This window comes from Acanthochromis polyacanthus, chromosome 1 (assembly GCF_021347895.1).
Source record: "Acanthochromis polyacanthus isolate Apoly-LR-REF ecotype Palm Island chromosome 1, KAUST_Apoly_ChrSc, whole genome shotgun sequence".
NCBI lineage: Eukaryota > Metazoa > Chordata > Actinopteri > Pomacentridae > Acanthochromis > Acanthochromis polyacanthus.
In genome coordinates, this window is record NC_067113.1 from 26,980,032 (window position 1) to 27,001,858 (window position 21,827).

The 21,827-nt window shown below is 39.3% G+C and overlaps 1 protein-coding gene across 1 annotated transcript; it reads left to right on the plus strand.

Annotated features, from left to right (window-relative positions):
* The first annotated feature begins 1,564 nt into the window (after positions 1-1,564).
* On the plus strand, positions 1,565-21,579 carry tmem229b (transmembrane protein 229B). The gene is made up of 3 exons (XM_051950987.1): positions 1,565-1,713; positions 1,789-1,933; positions 17,324-21,579. Exon 3 carries the CDS (start codon positions 17,379-17,381, stop codon positions 17,973-17,975), a length of 597 nt encoding a protein of 198 aa, XP_051806947.1. The 5' UTR covers positions 1,565-1,713; positions 1,789-1,933; positions 17,324-17,378; the 3' UTR covers positions 17,976-21,579.
* The last annotated feature ends 248 nt before the right edge of the window (positions 21,580-21,827 follow it).

Below are 21,827 nucleotides of genomic sequence, written 5' to 3' on the forward strand. Positions count from 1 at the left end.
TTTGCCTTTGCTAGAATTAGAAGATAAACTGTATCCACCACATTATTATGTGGGTTAATGAATTAAAATAACAAAATATTAGCCATCATTATTTACTTGTATTTTGAAATTACAGGTCAAAGCCCTGTAGGAACAGTATTTAGCTTTAGCCAAAGCTAGCAGTGACTCTTTTACTAACCCGCTTTAGCTGGATTTGGCTCTCTTGCTTCAACAGTTTTGTTTTTAGCTGAGCAACTACAAATCAAACATGCGTTTTTATTTTTGCAGCAATAAAACTGTGTATACCAAAAGTCAGATGATAAAAGTAATAACACTCATTTCAGCCAGCTTAATAATTAGCTTCCCTGAAAACTACTGGTTGCCTGGCAACACGACCAGTTGAGCATTGTGGTAGTCAAAGGACAAACTGGTTCTTCAAAATTAAAATTTAGAGAAAAGATACAGTAAATGACAGTTCAACTGGTGAGTTTTTGTAGTTTTAGAGCTCTTGGAGTGTGAAACTTGTGGACAGAGCCAGAGTAAGTGCCAGTTTCCAGTCATTATGTTAAACTAAGCAAACTGCTACTATTTATTATTTACATTCTGCTAAAGGTAGCTGCGACTATCTTATATACATGCTTAGCTTTATTTGGCTCTCTTCTTTGACTACTTCAATTTTAGCTGAGTTTTGCAGCTACTGCAAATAAAACATGACATTTTTTTCTTAGCACTGACACATGCCTAACAACAGCTCGCTGAGAAAATTATGACTATTTTTAGTTAGCTTAGCTAAGCAGTTAGCTTCCCTGAATATTACTGGTTATCTGGCAACAGACCAATGGTGGAACTGTGGTGATGAGAGCAAATTGCCTTCTTCTTACTTCAAATTTAGATAATACATAGAGGATACTGATGTCTTTAAGCTTTTGGAGTCTGCAGTTTGTGGACATAGCCAGACTAGCTGTTTCTGTTTCCATGTCCAGTGTTTATGCTAAACAAGGCTAATTGCTAACTTAAAAAGTACTAGCTGTTGTCAAAGCTAGAGGTGGCTATTTCATGCACAATCATTTAGTTAGTTTTAGCTGAATTTTGCAGCAACTGCATAAAACAAACAAAAACATCACACATTTTGTTCATTTTGCTTGCTTTTTGCAAGTGTAACAGAACTTTCGCAAAGCCTGGTATATATAACAGATACGTCCTCACCTAGCTGGCCTGGCAACAACAAATTAGCACAACCTTTCATTCTTCAAATTTCGAATTTAGGAAATTAATAGGTCTGAATACGCTTTATTTAGTCAGTTTTGTGTTTCCCTTTTCCTGTAGTTTTCAACTTGTTGACAGAGACAGGCTATCTTTATCTGTTTATCGTTTTAATGCTAAATTAAGCTAACTGGCAGCTAGCTTGCATTAACTAACATATTTCTTCCTCTAGCTAGCTTGACAACATCAAATTAGCGTTTTCTCTCCAAATTTCTAAACTATTCCTTCATAAAAATCCTTAAATTGGTTTATAGCTTGGTATATTAAGAGGTCCGAGTGGCAAAATTGCCACTGTGAGTCAGTGTTTATGCACTGAGGGTGTGTGTTTATTATATAATCCAGCCGTCCGTCCTGCGGATCCGGGCAGACCGGATGAGAGGACTTCAGCAACTAGTATCCCGGTAACAGGCAGGCTGGATGTCTGCACTGAGCCGAGGCGAACAAACGGTTAACCAAAGATGCAAGAACTGCGTGAGTCTGTCTGAGCATGTGCCGCTGGAGCCGCTGCTGCTGCAGTGAAGTAAAATGTGTCAATTTCCTTCGTAGAGCAGAGACACCGAGGAGGAGGAGGACAAGAAGCCGGGGACAGCACACCAGCAGCGGACGGACACCGACAGATCCAGGACAGCCTCACTGGGGGATGTGTTTGATCCGCCGGCCTGTAAGCTGAGGGAGACGCGGCAGTCTGGAGGTAAAAAAAAACAAAAAAACAACTGCACTGAGGATGATTCATGTCGGTCTGTTGGAGCTCAGCGACATGTAGCCAACGTGTTAGGATTTAGGAAGGAGGACTGTTCATGATAACAAATACACGTTCGTTAGGCGAATTTTGTTGGTCTTTTTTATTTTACCAAACCCTAGATTTGCAGTTTGATCTGGTTATTCGGAACGAGTGTTTGCCCGCAAGTTGGCAGTTGTGCCAGCGTGTTTCTTTTAACTGTGTCCCAAATTCAGCACAGTGTAATTTCTGCACAGTAAACAGCTGGACATTATGTTTGAGAACAGCTCCGTTCCTTCTTTATTCGGCGTGTTTTTTGCACAGTGGAGCTCTTACACCTGTTAAAATATGGATAACTGGCGATGTAAGCTTAGATCAGGGCATTATTGCAGTAGCCTGCGTGCCTAAATGTGCCATTCTGACTACACTGATGCTCTGAAAAGGGTGTAAAAGTGGTTTTAATCCCCTCTTGGCTTGAAATTCAGGTGAGATTTTATTACCATTTATTGCCAAGGATAACCGTACCGCACTGCTCAGTGGGAAGGAGGCGTGATGCTGCAGCGGAGTCCCAGCACCCGGGCCTGCGCACTGGCCCGTAGTTTCCAGGGACAAAATATGATGACTTTGGCCATCTAGCGTAATTACAACCCGCGGAGTTCATCTAGAGAGTCGATTCATCCCTGTCATGGTTTCTCCCCTGCAACATGCTCACATCTACTGGTGCTGTTTTGCAAATGAGACATGGTGCTACATGGAGGCTGGAGGTTTGGATCTCCAAAACCCCTCATTGATTTATTCCATATAAGGCCTGCAGTTCACTATCATTTGGGGTGAGATAATCCCTGCCGCCTCTGTAGCCTATATCCCCCTTCAGCCTTACTCTGACTGTATTGACATTTTGGACCTATTTATAACCTGGGCAGCAGCCTTCACAGCAAGGAATCCCACAATGACCCCATAATAGAAACACAGCTAAAAAGCAATAACGTTCCGCAGCTGTATGGACACTGAGTGTGAATTATTGTAGTAATACAAATGGGGCTGATAGCTGTCATGATGCATCCGTGCAGACGTTTCAGCTCCTTCGTCTTATTTTAAGAAGGATGGATGAAAAGCAGATATGCAGCTACCATAGAAAACTTCGTATTATGGCCTTTCAGCATCGAATGAAGGTAGATTTATTGCCAGTTTTCTGAAAGCGTCAGTTGGTTAAAGCACTGAAAATTTATCCTTAAGTGAGAGAAATTACCTTCCTAGATTTAATTTGAATTAAAGATAACATCTAAGTCACAGCACAGACAAAGCTTGCACTGTTTGTGTGAAGCTGCCAAACACTCTACAATTAGAAGGATAAGAGAGAGCATCAATTCATACAAATGGGTGACAAATTAAAGGAAAAATACACTCTATTGACAGTTTTTCTGCCATGGTTTCAGTTCATTTCAGTCCCATCAGATAGAATTGTCCCTGCAAAACAATACAAACTTGTTCTGACTGATCACCTTTATCTTATGATGAAATGCAATATATCTTCAGAAAAGAATATGTTTTTTCTCTTCAGTTGCTTCAGTTGATTTTCAGACACTTGAGACACTGAACATTTGACTTTGAAGCTGTTGTATTACAGTCATGAATGATGACATTTACAAGATACACAAAACTTTGAGGTTTTGTTAATAGCGCTTTTATATCAGACAGTAGCATCAGTTTTGGCATGTGTGGTGGCCAAGTATCTTCAATACAGAAATTCAAAGATATGTTTGAGATAATTTATAAAAAGTGTTGCCCTTAAATTTTCCACCGGAGAAAAATAGCCAGTTTGTTTTTCAACTGTGAAATGTTCTGCTTAGTAAATAGCTTGCTTACGATTCTTTTTTATCAAATGTAAGCTATTGTTGTCAAAATCTGTATGATTTTATGTTAAAATATCAAATATCGTACTGTTTGACAAACTAAAACTTGCAAATGCCGTGCTCAATATTTCACTTTTTCTCAAAGCCGGTGACAGCTCAGCTCTGAAGCACTTTGGCTCTGTTTAAAGATCTTTTGCTTTTGGACCTTCAGAGAGCAGCCTGCATCAATTATGCATCGACAGCGATTGATAATAAAGCTTCTTTGTCTGACAGCAGATTAACATGCATCCTTCCATTAGAGACATTGTGCTCCTCGGCACCATGTTGACCATGTCAGTAAATCTCCTGATTCCTCTGTAGCTGCTCCAAGATTTCTAATCTATTGGACATGACCTACATGCTATTCAGGACAGAGGGCTTAGGGTCTTTCATTAAACATATATGATTCTTCTCCTCCAGCTTAACTTGGCAGAAAAGATTAAAAGTCAGAGTATATTACACCACCGCATGCCCCTGATTACATTGACCAGGAGATGTTTAGTTTCAAAATGTTGTTCCTACCAATAGTGGAAAGTGTACTTCATCAGGACGGTTTGCTGGATGTTTAGAAATCCCACTTCACCGTGTCATTGGTCAGCTACGCGGAAGTGAGAAGGAGCTAAGGTTTGAGCTCAAGTTCTCCTATTTCATTCTTGACACTCCTCAGCTATTTCTGTCTCTTTTCATGAGTACAACTGAGTGCAGCACTATGAATGGTTTTCCAGGAGAGACTGCGCTCTGTGTGGCCATTTAGAGTAACTATGTGCACTTTAATTGCACAACATGTTGAGTGATTGGACTCACATAAGAATGGGAAACTTATTTGCCATTTACTTTATTTGCCAAGAAACCCACACACCTTTTTCGCCTTGAGCAAAATAATGTTCAGATATCGTTGTGTTTCTTGAGTTTAAATAACCAAAATAAAAGTAAAACAACCTTTTCAGGTTGTGGCTTGACTGAAATTAAACAAACAGATTATGAAAAATATCATTTATCTTGGTATGTATAGTGATATATTGCCAAGTGGACACATACGGAGCTGAGAAATTTAGCTAGTGCAGTTCCTTGAATGACCACATGAGGCTGACTAAAAAAGCCAGCCACTCCCCATAGACCACCATGTTAAAATACCCAAGTTCACAGCAGACAGAAACATGTTTACAGCCTGCTACAAATAATAGTTTTGCTCTCCATAGCTAATTCGCATGTTCGTGGCAGCTGTACGGGGATGAACTTTTACATAACTAATTATTTTAAATTGTATTAAGGCTTGAAGTTGCTTAAAGTGACATGTGGGTGCCTTTGCAGAACAATACATGGCAAAGATTTTTGCTGTGTTTGTCTCAGCCTCACTCCTACTATCCTGTTGTTCATTTTTGCATTAGCTGGGAGTTCGGGGGAGTCAGGCTCTGTCAACTGACAAATACTGACGATTCAAATAGTCTAGTCATTTTAAATAAAACTTTTTCTTAACATGTAGCAATTCCATGCTTAAACGATGACTTTTTTATTTAATTTTTTATTTGTATTGTAAATATAGTGTCCAGTATTAATCACTGTCCATTTAATCAAGCAAGAACACTTAAATACATTTAAATAGTTATTTAATTGTGACATAGAGACAGCATTTAAGACACATTTCAACACTGCAGAAACTGAGTTTTTCTGACGAAAGAAAATATCTGTTGCCCGAAGTTTAACCCTCCTGTTGTCTTCATTTATGGGCACCAAAAAATATCATTTCCTTGTCTGAAAAATACAAAATTCAAAAAAATTCCCCAAATTTCTGAAAATTTGCAAAACCTTCAGGAAGAAAATTCCAACAATTCCTTAAAAGTTTTCCTTAACAGTTTTATAACAACAACAAAAAAATACCCCAAATTCAACAAGAAAATTCATGTAAATATTTTCAAAAATGCATAAATATCTTCCAAAAAATCTTAAAATATCTGAAGTGATTACAAATATATTAGTAAAACTTAAAATATTTTCTTAAAGAACATTCACAAAAAATCAACCATTTTTTGTGAATATTCTTAAGAAACACTTAAGTTTTACTAATATATTTGTAATCACTTCAGATATTTTAGGATTTTCTTGGAAGATTTTTACGCATTTTTTGAAAATATTTACATGAATTTGTGAGTATTTTTGTGAATATTTTTAAGAAACACTTTTTTTTAAACATTTCTTTTTTTCACCAAGAAATGTTCAAAAATTTCCCAAAAATGTCTAAAATGTGGACATCAGAAATTTCACTGTGAAAATATATTTTTTTTTCCACATTTCAAAGTTTAAAACGATTGAATTTGACACACAGGACGACACGGGGCTTAATACAGTTAGTATCCCAAATAAACGATCCAGTATACAAATAAATGCTGCACATCAAAAAAGTGACATTCCAGTTTATCTAATAGGTTATCAAGTAATATATCATATTTTGCCGGTGGATCTTCTGCACTGCATTAGACAGAGATAGAACCCTCTTACGACCTCTGATTTTATTTCCTGCAAATCGATACAGGCTTCTGGATGTGAACCCTTCAGAGTGCACCTCCTAACACTCTGTTTACATAGAGCCCTCCTCCCCCACCACTCTGTTCAGGCTCTCACCTTGCAGATATAGAAAGGATGCCCACTATAAAGTTATATGAGCCTCTGTGGGCATTGCTGCGTCCAGGCTTTTAGTCTCAGTCCTCGTGGCGTCTCTCCAGCTCCTTCAGAAGCTCCGCTTGTTTGTGATATTCAGATATCTTACACGCCTCGGGGGGAATCTCTGCATTTAGAGGGGGGATGCTCCGGAGGAAAGAGAGGGAAGTGTGCCGAGATCACTGTTAGGGAATGTAATAAGTAGTCGTCGTCTTCTTTAATATCAAAGTGTCATCAAGTGCACCATTTATTATAACTGTAGCTCCATAATTCTCTGTCTATCATGCATAGTAAAATAACTTTGTTTGTTCTGAGCTTTTTAGGTTGTATTGGATCTAGTGGATGCAGCTGAAAAGATTAGCTACTTGATTGTTTGGTTAATCTGCATAAAAACAATTGGTTATTTCTCCTCACATAGCCTCTAAATTTAGAAAATTTGCCGTTTTTCTTTGGGAAGACATTTTTTTTAGACCAAACAAAAAGAAATCAATATAAACTCACTAATTGCAGCTCTCGTCTTTTGCCGTGTGACACATTTTCACTCGTGTACGTACCATTCACTCCAGTGTTATACAGTGAGTAATAAAGCAGAGCTCACGCCTCACGAGGTTTGACTGTTCGCGCAAGAACGAGCATAATATGATACGTTAAAGTGGTTATCGCCTGCTGTGGGGCTGCAGTGGAAACACATATGATTTTGTTGCCCAGCCTTGCGTGCCATGCAGATGCTACAGGATGCTATGCTGGTCCAGTGGAAAAAAAACGTACGTCGCTCATGTGCCTAATATGTCGGACCGAGCCGCTCAGTAGAACTATAGGCATGTTATGGATGGATTAGAATGTTGTGCATGTCGAACTGGAATGCAAATGACAAAGAAAGCTTTATTTTGACTACACAAGAAGCCTAATATGCTTTTCCCTTCTTAAAAAGATATAATTGATGTTGTTGGTGTTGTAGCGGTCTAAATAAATTGTTTTAAAGACACAGTGTAAACCCACAAAACCAGTGCAAATACAAAGTGATTTAACCCTCGTGTCATCCTTGCAGGTCAAAATTGACCCGTTTTAAAGTTTAAAAATGTGGGGGGAAAATATAGTTTCACTGTGAAACTTCTGATGTCCACATTTTCAACATTTTTGGGAAATCTTTGAACATTTTTTGGTAGATAAAAAGAAATGTTAAAAATGTTTCTGAAGAACATTCACATAAAAATCCTGAAAAAAATTGTGAAAGTTCTTAAAGAAAATATTACAAGTTTTACTGATATATTTGTATTCACTCTAGATATTTTTAAGATTTTTTTTGGAAGATTTTTACTCATTTTTTTGAAAACATTAACAAGAATTTTTTTTTTTTTTCAGACGAGTAAACTATATTTTTGGTGCCCGTAAATGAGGACAACAGGAAGGTTAAACATATCACTGTGCTTCAAAGTGCTTGCTGAATTATTGAAAGTCACCGTGTAGCTGCAGGTCGAGCATCTTTATTCTCTCTAATGTGATGTACTTTCAAGTGAACCCTCTAACCCCAAGTGGATTTTGGGCATTTTTGCTCCTGTCACATTTTCGCCCACTATCGGTTGCCACTGAGTCCCTAATGGACTCACAGTTGTCCCAAGAACTGTGAACTTTGTGTTTTACAGACTTTGGTTAGTGTAAGTGATGCATTTTTAGTATGCATAGTGAAGTGATTTTGATGAAATGTCACAATTTTACCTTAGATTTGGATAATTCCCCTCATGAGCCTGCATTTTAGAGATGATTAGGTCAAGGAGCCTGCCTCTGATTAATGATTCTTTTTTTTATTACATGTGTTTTAATCCCACCAGAAGGTTTTGGGATTCAGAGGATTAAATGGGGTTTGTAAGTTGGGTTTAGTTGCGAGAGGAATTTAAATCAATCCCCTGAAACTAGATTGGATGTCAAAGAAAGACGGCGTGATTTAGAAAATACATTGTGATTGCTGTGAAGATACATGCATCACTACAATGATAGGTGATGTTGGCTTGTCAACTTAGGTGATACGAGTTTGGAAAGGGTCATCAGAGACATTTTTACATTTTACATGAAGAATTTTGATCTAGGAATACTGAAATGATGTAAGACTAAACTAAATACTTAACCCTCGTATCATCCTGCGGGTCAAAGTTGACCTGTTTTAAAGTTTGAAAATGTGGGGAAAAAAATTCTTTTGTCACAGTGAAGCTTGTGATGTCCACATTTTCAACATTTTTGGGAAATCTTTGAATATTTTTTGGTGGAAAAAAAATGTTACAAGTATTTCTTAAGAACATTCACAAAAAAAACCAACCAAAATCCAGCAAATTTCGCTGGATTTTGTGAATGTTCTTAAAGAAAATATTAGAAGTTTTACGAATGTATGTGGAATCAATTTAGATATTTTTAGGATTTTTTTTGGAAGATTTTCACTAATTTTTTGAAAATATTTCCAAGAATTATCTTGCCACATTTTGGGGGATTTTTAAAAATAAAACTTTTAAGGAAACTTTTCAGGAATTATTGGAATTTTCCTCCTGAAGGTTTTGCAAATTTTCAGAAATTTGGGGAATTTTTTTGCTGAATTTTTGGATTTTTTTCAGACAAGTAAACAATATTTTTTGGTGCCCATAAATGAGGACAACAGGAGGGTTAAACAGGGATCAGGATTGCGACGTTTCAGACTATGTTTTTCATTTCACCCAACATCCCGACACACTGTTCCGACACAAGAGTCATGGGGCTTCATCCGACAAGCGCAAAGTGCAACATGATGAATGTCTTTAAGAGGAGAGTGTGAGAAAGAGTGCATCCTCACATTTCAGTGTTTACCGCATCTCCTCGGTCTCCGTGACTCCAGGCTTTTTACCTTGCCCTCAAGTGCAGCTGTTGGGAGCAGCTACGAACGATTTGGTCCACTTAGATGAGCCTTCATGACACCGCTCATTCATTTCAGGCGTATTTCTGCCATAAGGTGCATTACGTCTCCTATTTGCCCCAGGACCTGCGAGATGTGATGCTCTTTAGGGTGAGCGCCAGCTCGCCGTTTCAGGGGTAATCGACCTGTCTGCGCTATCGATCGGGATCAGTTTATTTTGTGCTGCCTCGGAAGGTTTTCCCACTCCACCTTCCATCCACTTCCAACCCTTGTCCATTGTTTTTCACTTGACACACAGCTCTTGTGTCTCACTCGATCACTTGCTCATCAGGCGCACAAAGAAACAAATTTGATCGGGATCAATTAGAGGTGACTGGAAGTCTCACCAATCTGACTTCTTTTAACATCAGCAGAATTTCCAGTTGAATTACATCCAGAGTCCAAATTAAAAGGCTTTATTTACTATGGTGTAAAACAGAGAAGATATTTTAGAACCTAGAACCTGCAAATGTTTTGCTTATTTTCTGCATAAATTCTTTTGATTTTAGCACCAGTGACACCGTGGTTTGCATATTTCAGTACAGTAAGGTACAGAAAAGAAATATCAGCCTTTAATCTATGGTATTTTCGTGATGAGAATTACAAGGACACATTTCTTGCTGATGCCGCTTCCGTCACCGGAGATGAAGCGGTGGTGGGGTCACCTTGGTCACCGGCACTTAGCTGCATTGGATACTGCTGGTTTCTATACGCTACACCGCAGCCTCCCAAAGTGACCTTCTGAAAAGTCTGCATAGGCCTGGGATCCGTGCCACAGCCGGAGCCATAGAGGTACAGTACATGAAGAGAGATTAGACTGGTCTGCGACAAGGAAGGTTTCTGATATAATCACAGTGTTGGAGTTCACAGCTGTCAGCGTAGTTTCGGCACAGTAGAGGCACCTCTTTGTTTTTTGTTTTTTTTGGCTGACTCCTACATCGGTGTGTTTTCTTCATGCTTGTCTTTGTTTACCTGCTGTCAGAGGATTGTCTTACACACCTGTCACCGTTGTTTCCAACCAGAGCCCTCAGTGAAAAGCTTTTTTTTTTTGCACACCCCCTGTTTCTGACTTGTTCTTTCCCTTTCACACACACAGTTGGTGTCTACCTACTGCGTCCTCAGACAAACCCCCGGTGCTCCGCGGTTGGACTTCCTCCTCTTTCAGTTCAAAGTGCACCCTGCCTGTATTGTGTCTCCCCGTGGTCATCCTGAGGTTTACAAAGCAGGCGGCTTTATCACATCTGCCATTCTGATCACCATCAAACTGTGACGCCCCCGTCGCGAGGTTCAATAGAGTGCAATGGCGAAGCGGGTCGCCGCAGCAGGAGCTGGCAGGAGCCTCGCTGATCAATACTCGGGCCCGATGAGAGAACTGGCGGGGAGGTGCGTCGGTGGGTGATATCCTCCAACAGCTGCATCAACAGCAGAATCAAATAGCACTCAGCGTGTGAATTGTGTCATGCTGAGGCAACAAGTCAATAGCTGTTCCTAAATACACACATCTGAAGGTTAGGCAGAGGTGTCCAGTCAGCTCAGGGCTTTAAGATGCTGACTGTGTGATCACAGCAACCCCTGTTTGAGTCCAGGGACCTTTGTAATGTCATCACCAATGTCTCTCCACTGATTCTGTCAGCCCTGCTGTCTAAAAGTGTGCAAAAAAGGAGAGTGTAAGCCGCAAAAAAAGGTCAGGTAACTATGCACGGAGTGTCCAGCGTTATCTCCTAGTTGTAATTTCGACACAATCTCTTTCACTTGGTGATAAAACTCAAATGTCAAGAAACGGGCAATGTGTGAAATGGATGGAAAGCCGTCAACGCTAGTAGTTCTGTAAAAAAAGTCTAACATTATTAAGAATACCACAATTCAGTGTAATGAAGGAGCCAAAAGGAAATCAAAGCAAATTATATTGAGCATTATTCACTGTTTTGCCATTTTACAGTCCAAAGAACTATCTGATTGTTCCTGAAAATAAATGGAAAATCTATTGACAATGAAAATGACTTTTACTGACTCTCATAAGGAATTAGCAGCTAAACGTAGAAGCAGTTATGACTGTCCTCGCAATGATCAGCTGTGCGAATTTGTTTGACGGTGTTGTTAATTAACCCTCCTGTTGTCCTCATTTACGGGCATCAAAAAATATTGTTTTCTCCTCTGGAAAAAAATCCAAAAATTCAGCAAAAAATTCTAATAAATTTCTGGAAATTTGCAAAACCTTCAGGAAGAAAATTCCAATAATTCCTTAAAAGTTTTATTTAAAAAAAACCCCCAAATGTGGCAAGAAATTTCTTGTAAATATTTTTAAAAAAATCTTCCAAAAAAAATCCTAAAAATATCTAAAATGATTATATATATATATATGTATATCAGTAAAACTTCTAAGATTTTCTTTAAGAACATTCACAAAAAAATCAACCAAAATCCAGTGATGATTTTTATGTGAATGAACATCAGAAGTTTCACTGAGAATATAGTTTTTTTCCCACATTTTCAAACTTTAAAACGGGTCAATTTTGACCCGCAGGATGACACGAGAGTTAAGAGGGCTGACTCTAGTAATATTTGAAATTTGCTCTATTTATGACAAATTTCCGGTTGACTGAAGTAAATTTCAGTTGTTAAGCTGTGGAACATAAACACTGCATCTTATCGTAGTCACATTAAATGTGACAGCAATGTGGAAGTAGCATTGATGGTTCAGGTTATTTATAGGCTGTGGTTCACCCTAGTTTCACTGTTTGTTCCTGTGCTTTTATGTTACAGCTCAGACCTTGTTCATTTCTGCCTTTTGGTTTGAGTTCCTACGTTCACTTCAGTCAGACGTAAATGTAGTAGAAGTGTCAGAGTCCCAGAAACCCTGTTTGTTCTGTTATAACAGTGCTCTACATGTTTATTTATGTGCAGACACTTTGCACATCAACAGTAACAGGGATTTCCAGTGTAATCTGACCTGTGTGTTGAATATGTAAAATGCAGCGTAAAGACCAGGAGAGGCTGCCAAGTTTGTTTCATTATGACGATCCTGATACCTTTGATATACAGACAAGAGGCAGAGAGGATCTAATATACATGTTTACCAGTATTGAACCTTTAGTAAACACAGGAATCTTTACAATACCTAAAAACAAGCGATTAGAGAGATAGAAGTTCTCCACATTTAACAATGATTTTTGTTAAATAAAGCTGCCTAAATTTCCAGTGGACTTAGCTTCTCCTCTCCTCAGATAACCTTTCCCAGTGCTTCAATATCAAAGATAAAGATCCAGTAAGAACAGTAAGATTGGTGTTTATTGTACCACGCCGATTATCACGTTAAACCTCTTCTTCCAGCCCTGAGTGTATCTATAGGGCTCCTTTGGCAGGAGGTCAACCGTTAGACGGCTGAATATTGCATTCCAAATTTTTCATCATTAGCGGCTTAGTGGGCATGTGAGCGCTGTACAAATAGTGTCCATGAAGGGAAAGAGAGAAGGGGGGATTGAACTGTGAAAGGAAAAAGTGTAGGGAGAGAGTGAAGGCATGTGATGTGATCCTGTGAGAGATGGAGGGGGGAAACCAGGTCGGAGGCAGAGTGGGGAACAGAGTGTTAGGATCTATCATAGGAGAACCTTAATTAAGACCAAACATTATTTAGCTGTTAGTTTAAAGGCACAGATTGATGTAAATTCACTGTTATGTGTCAAATGAAAAAACTGAGTTTGCTGTTATGCTTGAACGCTAAATATAAGGCTGTAGCCTCTTAGCACAAAGAATAGAAATGGAGGAAAAGTGCTAGCCTGACTGTCCAAAGAGAATTCACCTACCAGCATCTCTAAATTCACATGTAGCGCCTCGATAGATAGATAGATAGATAGGTAGATAGATAGATAGATAGATACTTATTTTATTAATCCCGAGGGAAATTCAAGAAAGAAAGCTCGTTGCCATTTAAGAAGCTGGAACTTAAGACTAGATTTTTTGCTTTTTTTGTCTTAAGGGATGACTACAATGAGTATCCAAGCAAGAAAATAGTTTCATGTTATGCTCCTGTTTATGAACTAACAGATTATTTAACTATCCCTTTAACTCTGAGTCACAAAACCTACCAGAAGATATGAAGGGTATGTTGTCTTTAAAAAAAGGCTAAAATGGCACCATTTGTTATAGCTGCTGTTAAAACCGAGAATATTGACATTTTATTAACTTTCCAACAGCCTTTTTGCTACTCTTCTGTCAGAAACTTAACCAAATCTAGGCTCAAAATTGTGACATTTCATTAAAATCACTTTATTCTCCATGTCTCATTAAAAAAAATCACTGAAAAATCAATTGTCTGCTCCAACCAGATTCTGTAAAAAACTAAAAATTCTGCACTTCCCAGCACAACCGAAAAGCTATTAATGACTCGGTTTTGACCAACAGTAATGTGACAAAAAAATCAGGGACTTTGTGACCGAACTGCAGGCTGTGTTTACACAAAGCAGAGAGGAGACAAGTACAGAAACCAATTAAAAATTTAAACAGTGGAATATCTATCTGTCTTTCCTGTATTGGTAACACTTGTGGACATTTGGAAAAATACCAAATATGTTGATTCCGTGTTGTTGTTTTTTTGTAAAATATGTCATCAAAAACTTCTACTTTTCTCTCTATGTTTTGTCATCGTTGTAGTGTTTCCATAGAGGTGCAGGGCTTCACATTGCAATGAAAAACGAGCCCACAGTGACTAAAAATGTGACAGGAGCAAATGACACCACCCAGAAACTACCTGTGCCTCAGAGGGTGAAGTGCTGAAATGAAAAGGGATCGATTTCTTCCTTTGTTTTTCTGTAGAAATCACAGGAAGAGTCAGTTTTAACATAAAAGCAACTTGTCTTTGATGTTGTGATCTAGTGAACCTATTTACAGCATCCGGCTCTCTTACCAGGTCAAAGCGTGATGCTCAGTATTCGGAAAATACTGATTGACCCAGTCCTGCTTGGATAGATGAGAAGGAAAGTGTTTCCCAGGGAGCCCGTGAAAAGATGGTATAAAGGGTTTAGGGAGGTCAGTTGGTCCATCGCTGTGGCCCAGTTCCTCACATGAAACCCTTGTTCCTTGTTTGGGAGAAATGTGCTAATCCCCATGGACTCACTCTGGGCCCCAGCCAGGCTTTGAAGACAAAAAGAGCCCAAAAAAAAATCGGCTTTTGTTCTTCAAACAGGCTTTTGTACTCCTAACCTCTCTCAGAGCTTGTGTTTTACAGAGCGGTTATGATCCATTGTATAATCGTCGCTGGTGTGACACGGTTGCCTCCGGAGGCATTGTATAGTAGAAGATATATACTCAGTGGCCTTATCGGCTCTGTGGTCCTTCAACTTGTGGGTTTGATACTGTTTGCCTTGGGTGTTTTTTTGTTTTTTTTTTTCTTATTGGACCAGCAGTGTGATAAATAGAGTAGAGGAGGGATCCAACCCTGCGTGGGCCTTCTTGATACCTGATACCGAAGGCTGTGTGTGTCAAGCTGCAGGATTTGGAAGAAGAGCACATGATGTAGGCAGTCAGATGATAAAGCTATACCTTACATAAGAAAACCCCCTCAGTCAGTAAATAGCATCAACCGAGGGAAGGCCGTAGAGTTTAAGTGCGCCGTAGCCCTCCAGTCTCTAATTTAATCTTTCTGATGTCAGTGGAGTGTTTCATCGCCTTGTCCTTCATTGAATTACGACTTGGCACCATTTGCAATTAAAGTTGTCATCCTCAACATTTCACTCCAGGCAAAACCGTTAATGCTGCAGACCCCGGAACATTTAAAGCAGTTTGTTTAAAACCAGGGACGATGGCGCACATGTTTGAGCTGTTTCTTCAAGGAGATACTGATAGTGTTACACTGGGTTGTACACATGGAGTAGCAAGACCTAGAAAGAGAGATATAATGCCCGCCTCCTCTCTCACCTCCACACATCAGTCACAGCACAAAGTAGGTGCAAATGTCTCTGTGTAGATTCTCAGTAAACCAGGTTAGGATTATCCTAGGAGCTTCAGGAAAAAAACAAAAAAAACAACTGGACTTCTTTATTTTTTCAACATTTTCACCTCTTATCCTCAAGAAGCGTCTTGGATGAGAGGTGGAACATCTTCAAGAACCTAAAAAAAGAAGCTTTTTACCATAGCTCTGAGGATTGGGTGCAAATATGTGATTTAGAATGTTACAAATAATGCGTAAGAGGCTTCTGATGCTATCCCAGCGACATACATGCAGTTTGGACAGAGCATAAAGTCTAAATAACTGGTGTATTTATTTACAATGCAGCCAAAAAAGTCAGTGTTTCTGAAACTACATGTGACAAATGGTCATTTACCCATGACTTGTGGGTTTACTACAAAATGCATAACATGCTTTTGAACTTGGAAGCATCCAGTCGATGCTTTTTTTAATTATATAGAAAGTCATTCACTACTTCAAACTAAAGAACAAAATATGATGCAAGTGTAGGAATATTCTCCTTCAAAAACATCAATTTCAACAGAGCAGTTTTATTTTTTTTAATCTTGTCTTAACCCTCCTGCTGTCCTCATTTATGGACACAAAAAAAAGTTTCCCTGTCTGGAAAAAAATCCATAAATTCAGCAAAAAAAATCCCCAAATTTCTGAAAATTTGCAAAACCTTCAGGAAGAAAATTCCATTAATTCCTGAAAAGTTTCCCTTAGAAGTTTTATTGAAAAAGGTCCCCCAAATTTGTCAGGAAAATTCTTGTAAATATTTTAAAACATGAGTAAAATTCTTCCAGAAAATCCTAAAAATATCCAAAGTGATAACATACATATCTGTAAAACTTCTAACATTTTTTAAAGAACATTCACAAAAAGAAACATGTTTAATATTACTTTTTTCCCACCAAAAAATGTTCAAAAATTTCCCAAAAATGTTGAAAATGTTGACATCAGAAGTTTCACTTTGAAAATATTTTTTTCCCACATTTTCAAACTTTAAACCGGGTCAAGTTTGACCCGCAGGACGACACGAGGGTTAAGAAACGTGTCAGTAAAATGTGGAGTCAGTGATTCTGGAGAAAGAATGATATTTTGCAGGCTAGCAGATTTAGATAGTTTGACAGGTTTACCAACTTTCTTGCTTCAACTGCCTTTTCCTCCACCTTCCCTCCCCTTTGCTTTTCCCATTTCCTTCGCATGCACAGAACCTGCTGGAATAGTGTTGTTTAGATCGGTTGAAGCCACTGTGTTCAGTTCCAACTTACAGAGGCAGAGCTGTGTACAAACACCAGGTTTTTCCAGTGCACATGCAAACTGTGAGGACATAATCGATAAATTCGGCAAAACACGTACTGACTTAGAATCACACGCTCCACCTTTAATATTAACTGCAACCAGAAACGGATTTCATGCTGCACAACGTGTGAATCATTTTTCACACAGAGCAGCACTGCAATATCTGCAAAAATATCTCATTCTGACTCAGCTTCTTAAATTCAACACTCCTTGCCATATTGGAAACCGATTTTTTTGGCCAAATACTGAAAAATGACTGGTAAATACGATCGCTGTGGTTATCAGTGGCTGTGACAAATACATTTAGGTTCCTGCAGCTTCTTTGCAGTGGAAAGATACCCTGAGTTTTTCCATTTGAATGATTTAAAGGTTAAGCAGCAGTGATGGGACATGTTCAGCGTGCATTAGCAGTAATTTTGACAGGACTTAAAAAGCTCAACGGTATGGCAAAGCTGATATCAGCGCAGTAAAACTGATCTGGATTACATACTTACGATCCCTCGTTTGTAAGTGGCAGTCTGTAAACTTAATAAGTAGCAGAAAACATGGGGTTTAATTGAATCCTAAGGATTAAAGTTCTAAAAGTTGACATGGTGTGCTGTGTGGCCTGTGTGGCACATTCTTGAATCTTCTTTTCTCTGCTTTTTCCCCAGATCTGCATCTTATTACTAAAGACATAAAACCTGTGTCAAAGCTAGAGGAGCCAGGATGGTGACCATGGAAACCCCAGAGGCTCCTGTTCCCCTGACGGCGTTGTCACGCTGGTACCTCTACGCCATCCACGGCTACTTCTGTGAGGTGATGTTCACCGCAGCCTGGGAGTTTGTGGTCAACTGCAACTGGAAGTTCCCCGGTGTGACCAGCGTGTGGGCGCTCTTCATCTACGGCACCTGCATCCTCATCGTGGAGCGGATGTACCTGAAGCTGCGTGGCCGCTGCCCCGTACTGCTGCGCTGCATCATCTACACGCTATGGACATACCTGTGGGAGTTCGGCACGGGGCTGCTGCTGCGCCAGTTCAACGCCTGCCCCTGGGACTACTCTGAGTTCCGCTACAACTTCATGGGACTGATCACAGCCGAGTACGCGGTGCCCTGGTTCTGCGCTTCCTTCATCGTGGAGCGCTTGGTCATCCGCAAAACACTGCGGCTGCGCTTCCACGAGGGTCCCGAGGACGGCTGGTCAAACCACCGGTCGGACGCTGGAGGCGGAGGAGGATCAGCAGGGACTTTGGGGGGTGGGAGGAGAAGAGAGAGGAGCAGAGGGATGGGAAATGATGCTAATGGCTACCTTAAAGTGGAATGAATCAGGACACAGTCTGAAACCAGCCCAATCGCTCTGCTACACCTCTTCGACCGTCCTCAGCCACTTTCCCTTTAACAGTATGGGGGGAGGACAGACAGCTGTGTAGACTGGGCTGGTGTGCAGAGGTGTAAAGAGTATCAGAACAGCCAGAAAACGAACAACTAAACGGGCCTTCAAATGCCCAAATCACTCACTGTGTCCTCTACCGTTAACACAGGGGCGCAGTAACTCCATGCTGCTGTGTTTGCTGCATTTCATAACGCACCCACCCATTTCCATGTGGGGTTGACCTTAAGGAGATCAGGGTCTTAAATGACCAGGATTACACTTTCTCAATCTCTCCTGTCCCACAGGACAAGAACTTGGGATTTAAAAAATAACTACTGTTGCAAAGATTAACATTATTCTCCTGTGAAGGAACTAATTCAAGAACAAGTACAGTATTTGTCTGTCAAGGGCACATCAGTCTATATGAAAGCAGAGTGCTTGCTGCATAGAAATCATAATAAAAAAGTAGCTGCATTAGTGAAATGTCCTTTTTAAAATGTACATATTGTCCTTTAGTATTACTCAAAGTACTGTAGTAATGTAGCTACAAAAGGAGCATACTGTCCACCCAGAAGCAATGCGCCGTGCGTCAGCTTACGCCATCAAGAATGTTTTCTGCATTTAGTGAATACCCACAATGCCTGGAAAAAATGCATGGGAAAAAATCGTCTTCCAATATAATCGACATTTTCGTGGAGCTCATTCAGCAGCCATGCCGTACGTCTCCTGAATCAGCCGGAGGTCGAGCCGCTCCGCCACTTATCAGGGTCGATCGGTTCTCCTCTTCCAGAAACAGCATGTCGAAGTGTCCTTGAGCAAGACATGGAAACCCCAAACTGCTCCCGGTCGAGCAGGTCATGGCCTTGCATGGCAGCTTCTCCGCCATCGTTGTGTGAATGGATGTGTGCGTGTGTGTGTGTGCGTGTGTGTGTTTGTGGGCAGGCTAATGTGACAGCTCTAAATATATCCAGTCCATTCACCCTAATAGCAGGGACGCCTTTCTGTTGATGGTCCTGATTGTGAGTCATGACCATCATCATAAAGCACCAAACCTCTTCGTAATTTCCTTTCTGCAGTTTTTCAAAAAAAGCCTGTTCATGACTCACCGTCTGCATGTCCGTTTAGCGTGCTGCGATGTCGTGTCAGATATGCCAAGGTCACATAAGCCTCGTTTCTGACGTCTCGTTCACTGGAAGTCAGTAGTCATTCCTGTCAATTCACACAATTTATGGAACATGTTTTTTTCTTAAGCAAATGGCGTGTGTGCTTTTTTCTTATTATTTTTCCCTTTGGCTGTGAAAGTGTTGCCACACAATAAAAAAAAGAAGTGTCTAACAGCAGTAGACATTTATGAGTGACAGCTGGATGAACAGTAGCCAAGGCTTGTAGATCAGGGGTTTTTTTGACTTGAAAAAACACGTTTTACACGAACAAAACGTCACATTCACGAGGCACATTTTGTCCACCGGAGCATATTTCCAGAAGGTTATTGACCCTCTCCCTTCACCCTTCTCTTTTGTGTTTGCTTTTGACAAGTATGTGAAGTGAAGGGGAGGGAATGTGCAGCAGGTTTTGGTGATAATTTATTGAAGAATCTGTCACTTTTCAGCTGAAATGGAATTTGCTGCTCGTTTTTTTTTTTTCTTTTCTCCTACACTAATGGTCTGTGAGTTATAAATGATTTGTGTTGCTCGGTGAATAATGATCTCTACGGTGTTACAGTGGGTTTTGTCGTGTGAGACAGCCTGCAGAAGTGACAAGATAGGATGCTAAGTGGGGTAAAATACTCAGAAATTTCAACATTTCAGGTAGTGTTAGGTTAACTATAACTTGACAGCACTCTTGTCTTACATGGGAACATCCAGATATCCGGTACTCTAAGCTGCTGATAAACATTCTGGTGTTGTTTGCAATTCTATTCTGGAGGTAGAAAAATCAAGGACTATACACTTGCCTCCCTATGCATAAAGGAGGGAATGTTTCCAGCCTGAGTCAGAGGATGCGGTGCTACTAGTTAGTATAAAAAAAGCCCGGACACATCTGTCTCTACATCGGCTCCAAGGTACCAAGAGGATTGCTTGAAATGGAAATATGTTTGCTGGATTCCCCGGGAGGACTGTTTGTGCGGTTGACTCATGATAACATGTTGTGTTGACAATAGATGATCTCTCACAATTAATAGATAAATGCAAAAAAAATAAATGAACCCACATCTTTTCCCATTTTTCCAGAATGACGCCAGACTGAGTAAATGTGTGACCTTCATCAGGGCGGTTTGTGTTTCCACCCTAAACATCTCCCTGCAGGTTCAGAAGGTTGGTCGACATCACAGAGGAAGTGGCGCCCCCCAGTGGATGATTTAAAAATTCAAAACGTTTTATTAACCCTCCTGTTGTCCTCATTTATGGGCACTAAAGGATATCCAAAAATTCAGCAAAAAATTCACCAAATTTCTGGAAATTTGCAAAACCTCCAGGAAGAAAAGAAAATTCCAAAAATTCCTTAAGAATTTTATTCTGAAAAAAAAATCCCCAACTGTGGCAAGAAAATTCTTCTAAATATTTTTTTTTTAAAATTAGTAGAAATCTTTTAAAAAAATCCTCAAAATATCTAAAGTGATTACATATATATCAGTAAAACTTCTAATATTTTCTTTAAGAACATTTATAGAAAAAATCAATCAACATCCAGCAAAATTCGTTGGATTTTGGTTGATTTTTTTGTATGAATGTTCTTAAGAAACATTTTTAAAAAGATGTTCTAAAATTACCCAAAGTTGTTGAAAATGTGGGCATCAGAAGCTTCACTCTGAATATATATATACTGAAGGAATATATATATATATATATATATATATATATATATATATTCATTCCACATTTTTAGACTTTAAAACAGGTCAATTTGACCCGCAGGACAACATGAGGGTTAAGCTTGGACAAGAAATATGAAGTCACACAAACTCATAAAGCTCAAGAAGAATGAACATTTTTGTGTTTTTTTCCTCCTAACATGTTTCAGTTGAATTAACACGTATCTAATCTATTTTTTCATACATGAACCAACAGGCTTAAAAGCAATAGAGGCTTCGGACCCCGCAATGATTCCATTTTAAAAATCCAGAACTGGTATGCAGCTAATGTCTTTATCGATCCTCCTGCTTTGATGGAACAAATCACAAGAACATGCAAAACTAAGTGTATTCTCTGCAATATGTGAGTGAAGGAGCATTAGATGAGTGTGTATAGCGTGTTGTACAGAGGCACGCTCTCTGGATGTGTATGTGCATGTATAGTATGTTAAAGCTGAACTGATTCTCTGGTATTTTTACCTTGAGTGTGCATGTCCAAAACTTTCTCCCCTGCTCCCAAAGTCTGATTTTATCCCAATGATTATTAGCCCCCCAGGTACTGTCATGGTTGTTAATTTTTTTTTTTAAAAGATAAAAATGTACAGGTTTTTAGTGAAATGACTGTACTGTATATCACTCACTTTGATTATGTTCATGTATGATTTATCAATCTTTGGGATTAAATGTATTTATTTGATCATAAAATTTGTGTATGTTTGGAAGCCTTTTTATTTCTCACTTCAACTTCCACTCTGACTCTTCGAGGTTTTAAAATGACCCCATCTTTTTCTGTGTTGTGCACAATTTATCATTACAGGAAGCAGCACTTCAGTTGCAATTTACACTCCAACTCATCTACGTTATTTTTTTAAAAATGAGAGTTTTGTACCTGATACAAATAGTAATTCTTAGTTTCATCCCAGCAAAGAAATATCTCACTAAATTGATAGATG

Bases quoted from the DNA above. Each gene is read 5' to 3' on its own strand.
- tmem229b (XM_051950987.1), top strand. From the start codon at position 17,379: ATGGTGACCATGGAAACCCCAGAGGCTCCTGTTCCCCTGACGGCGTTG.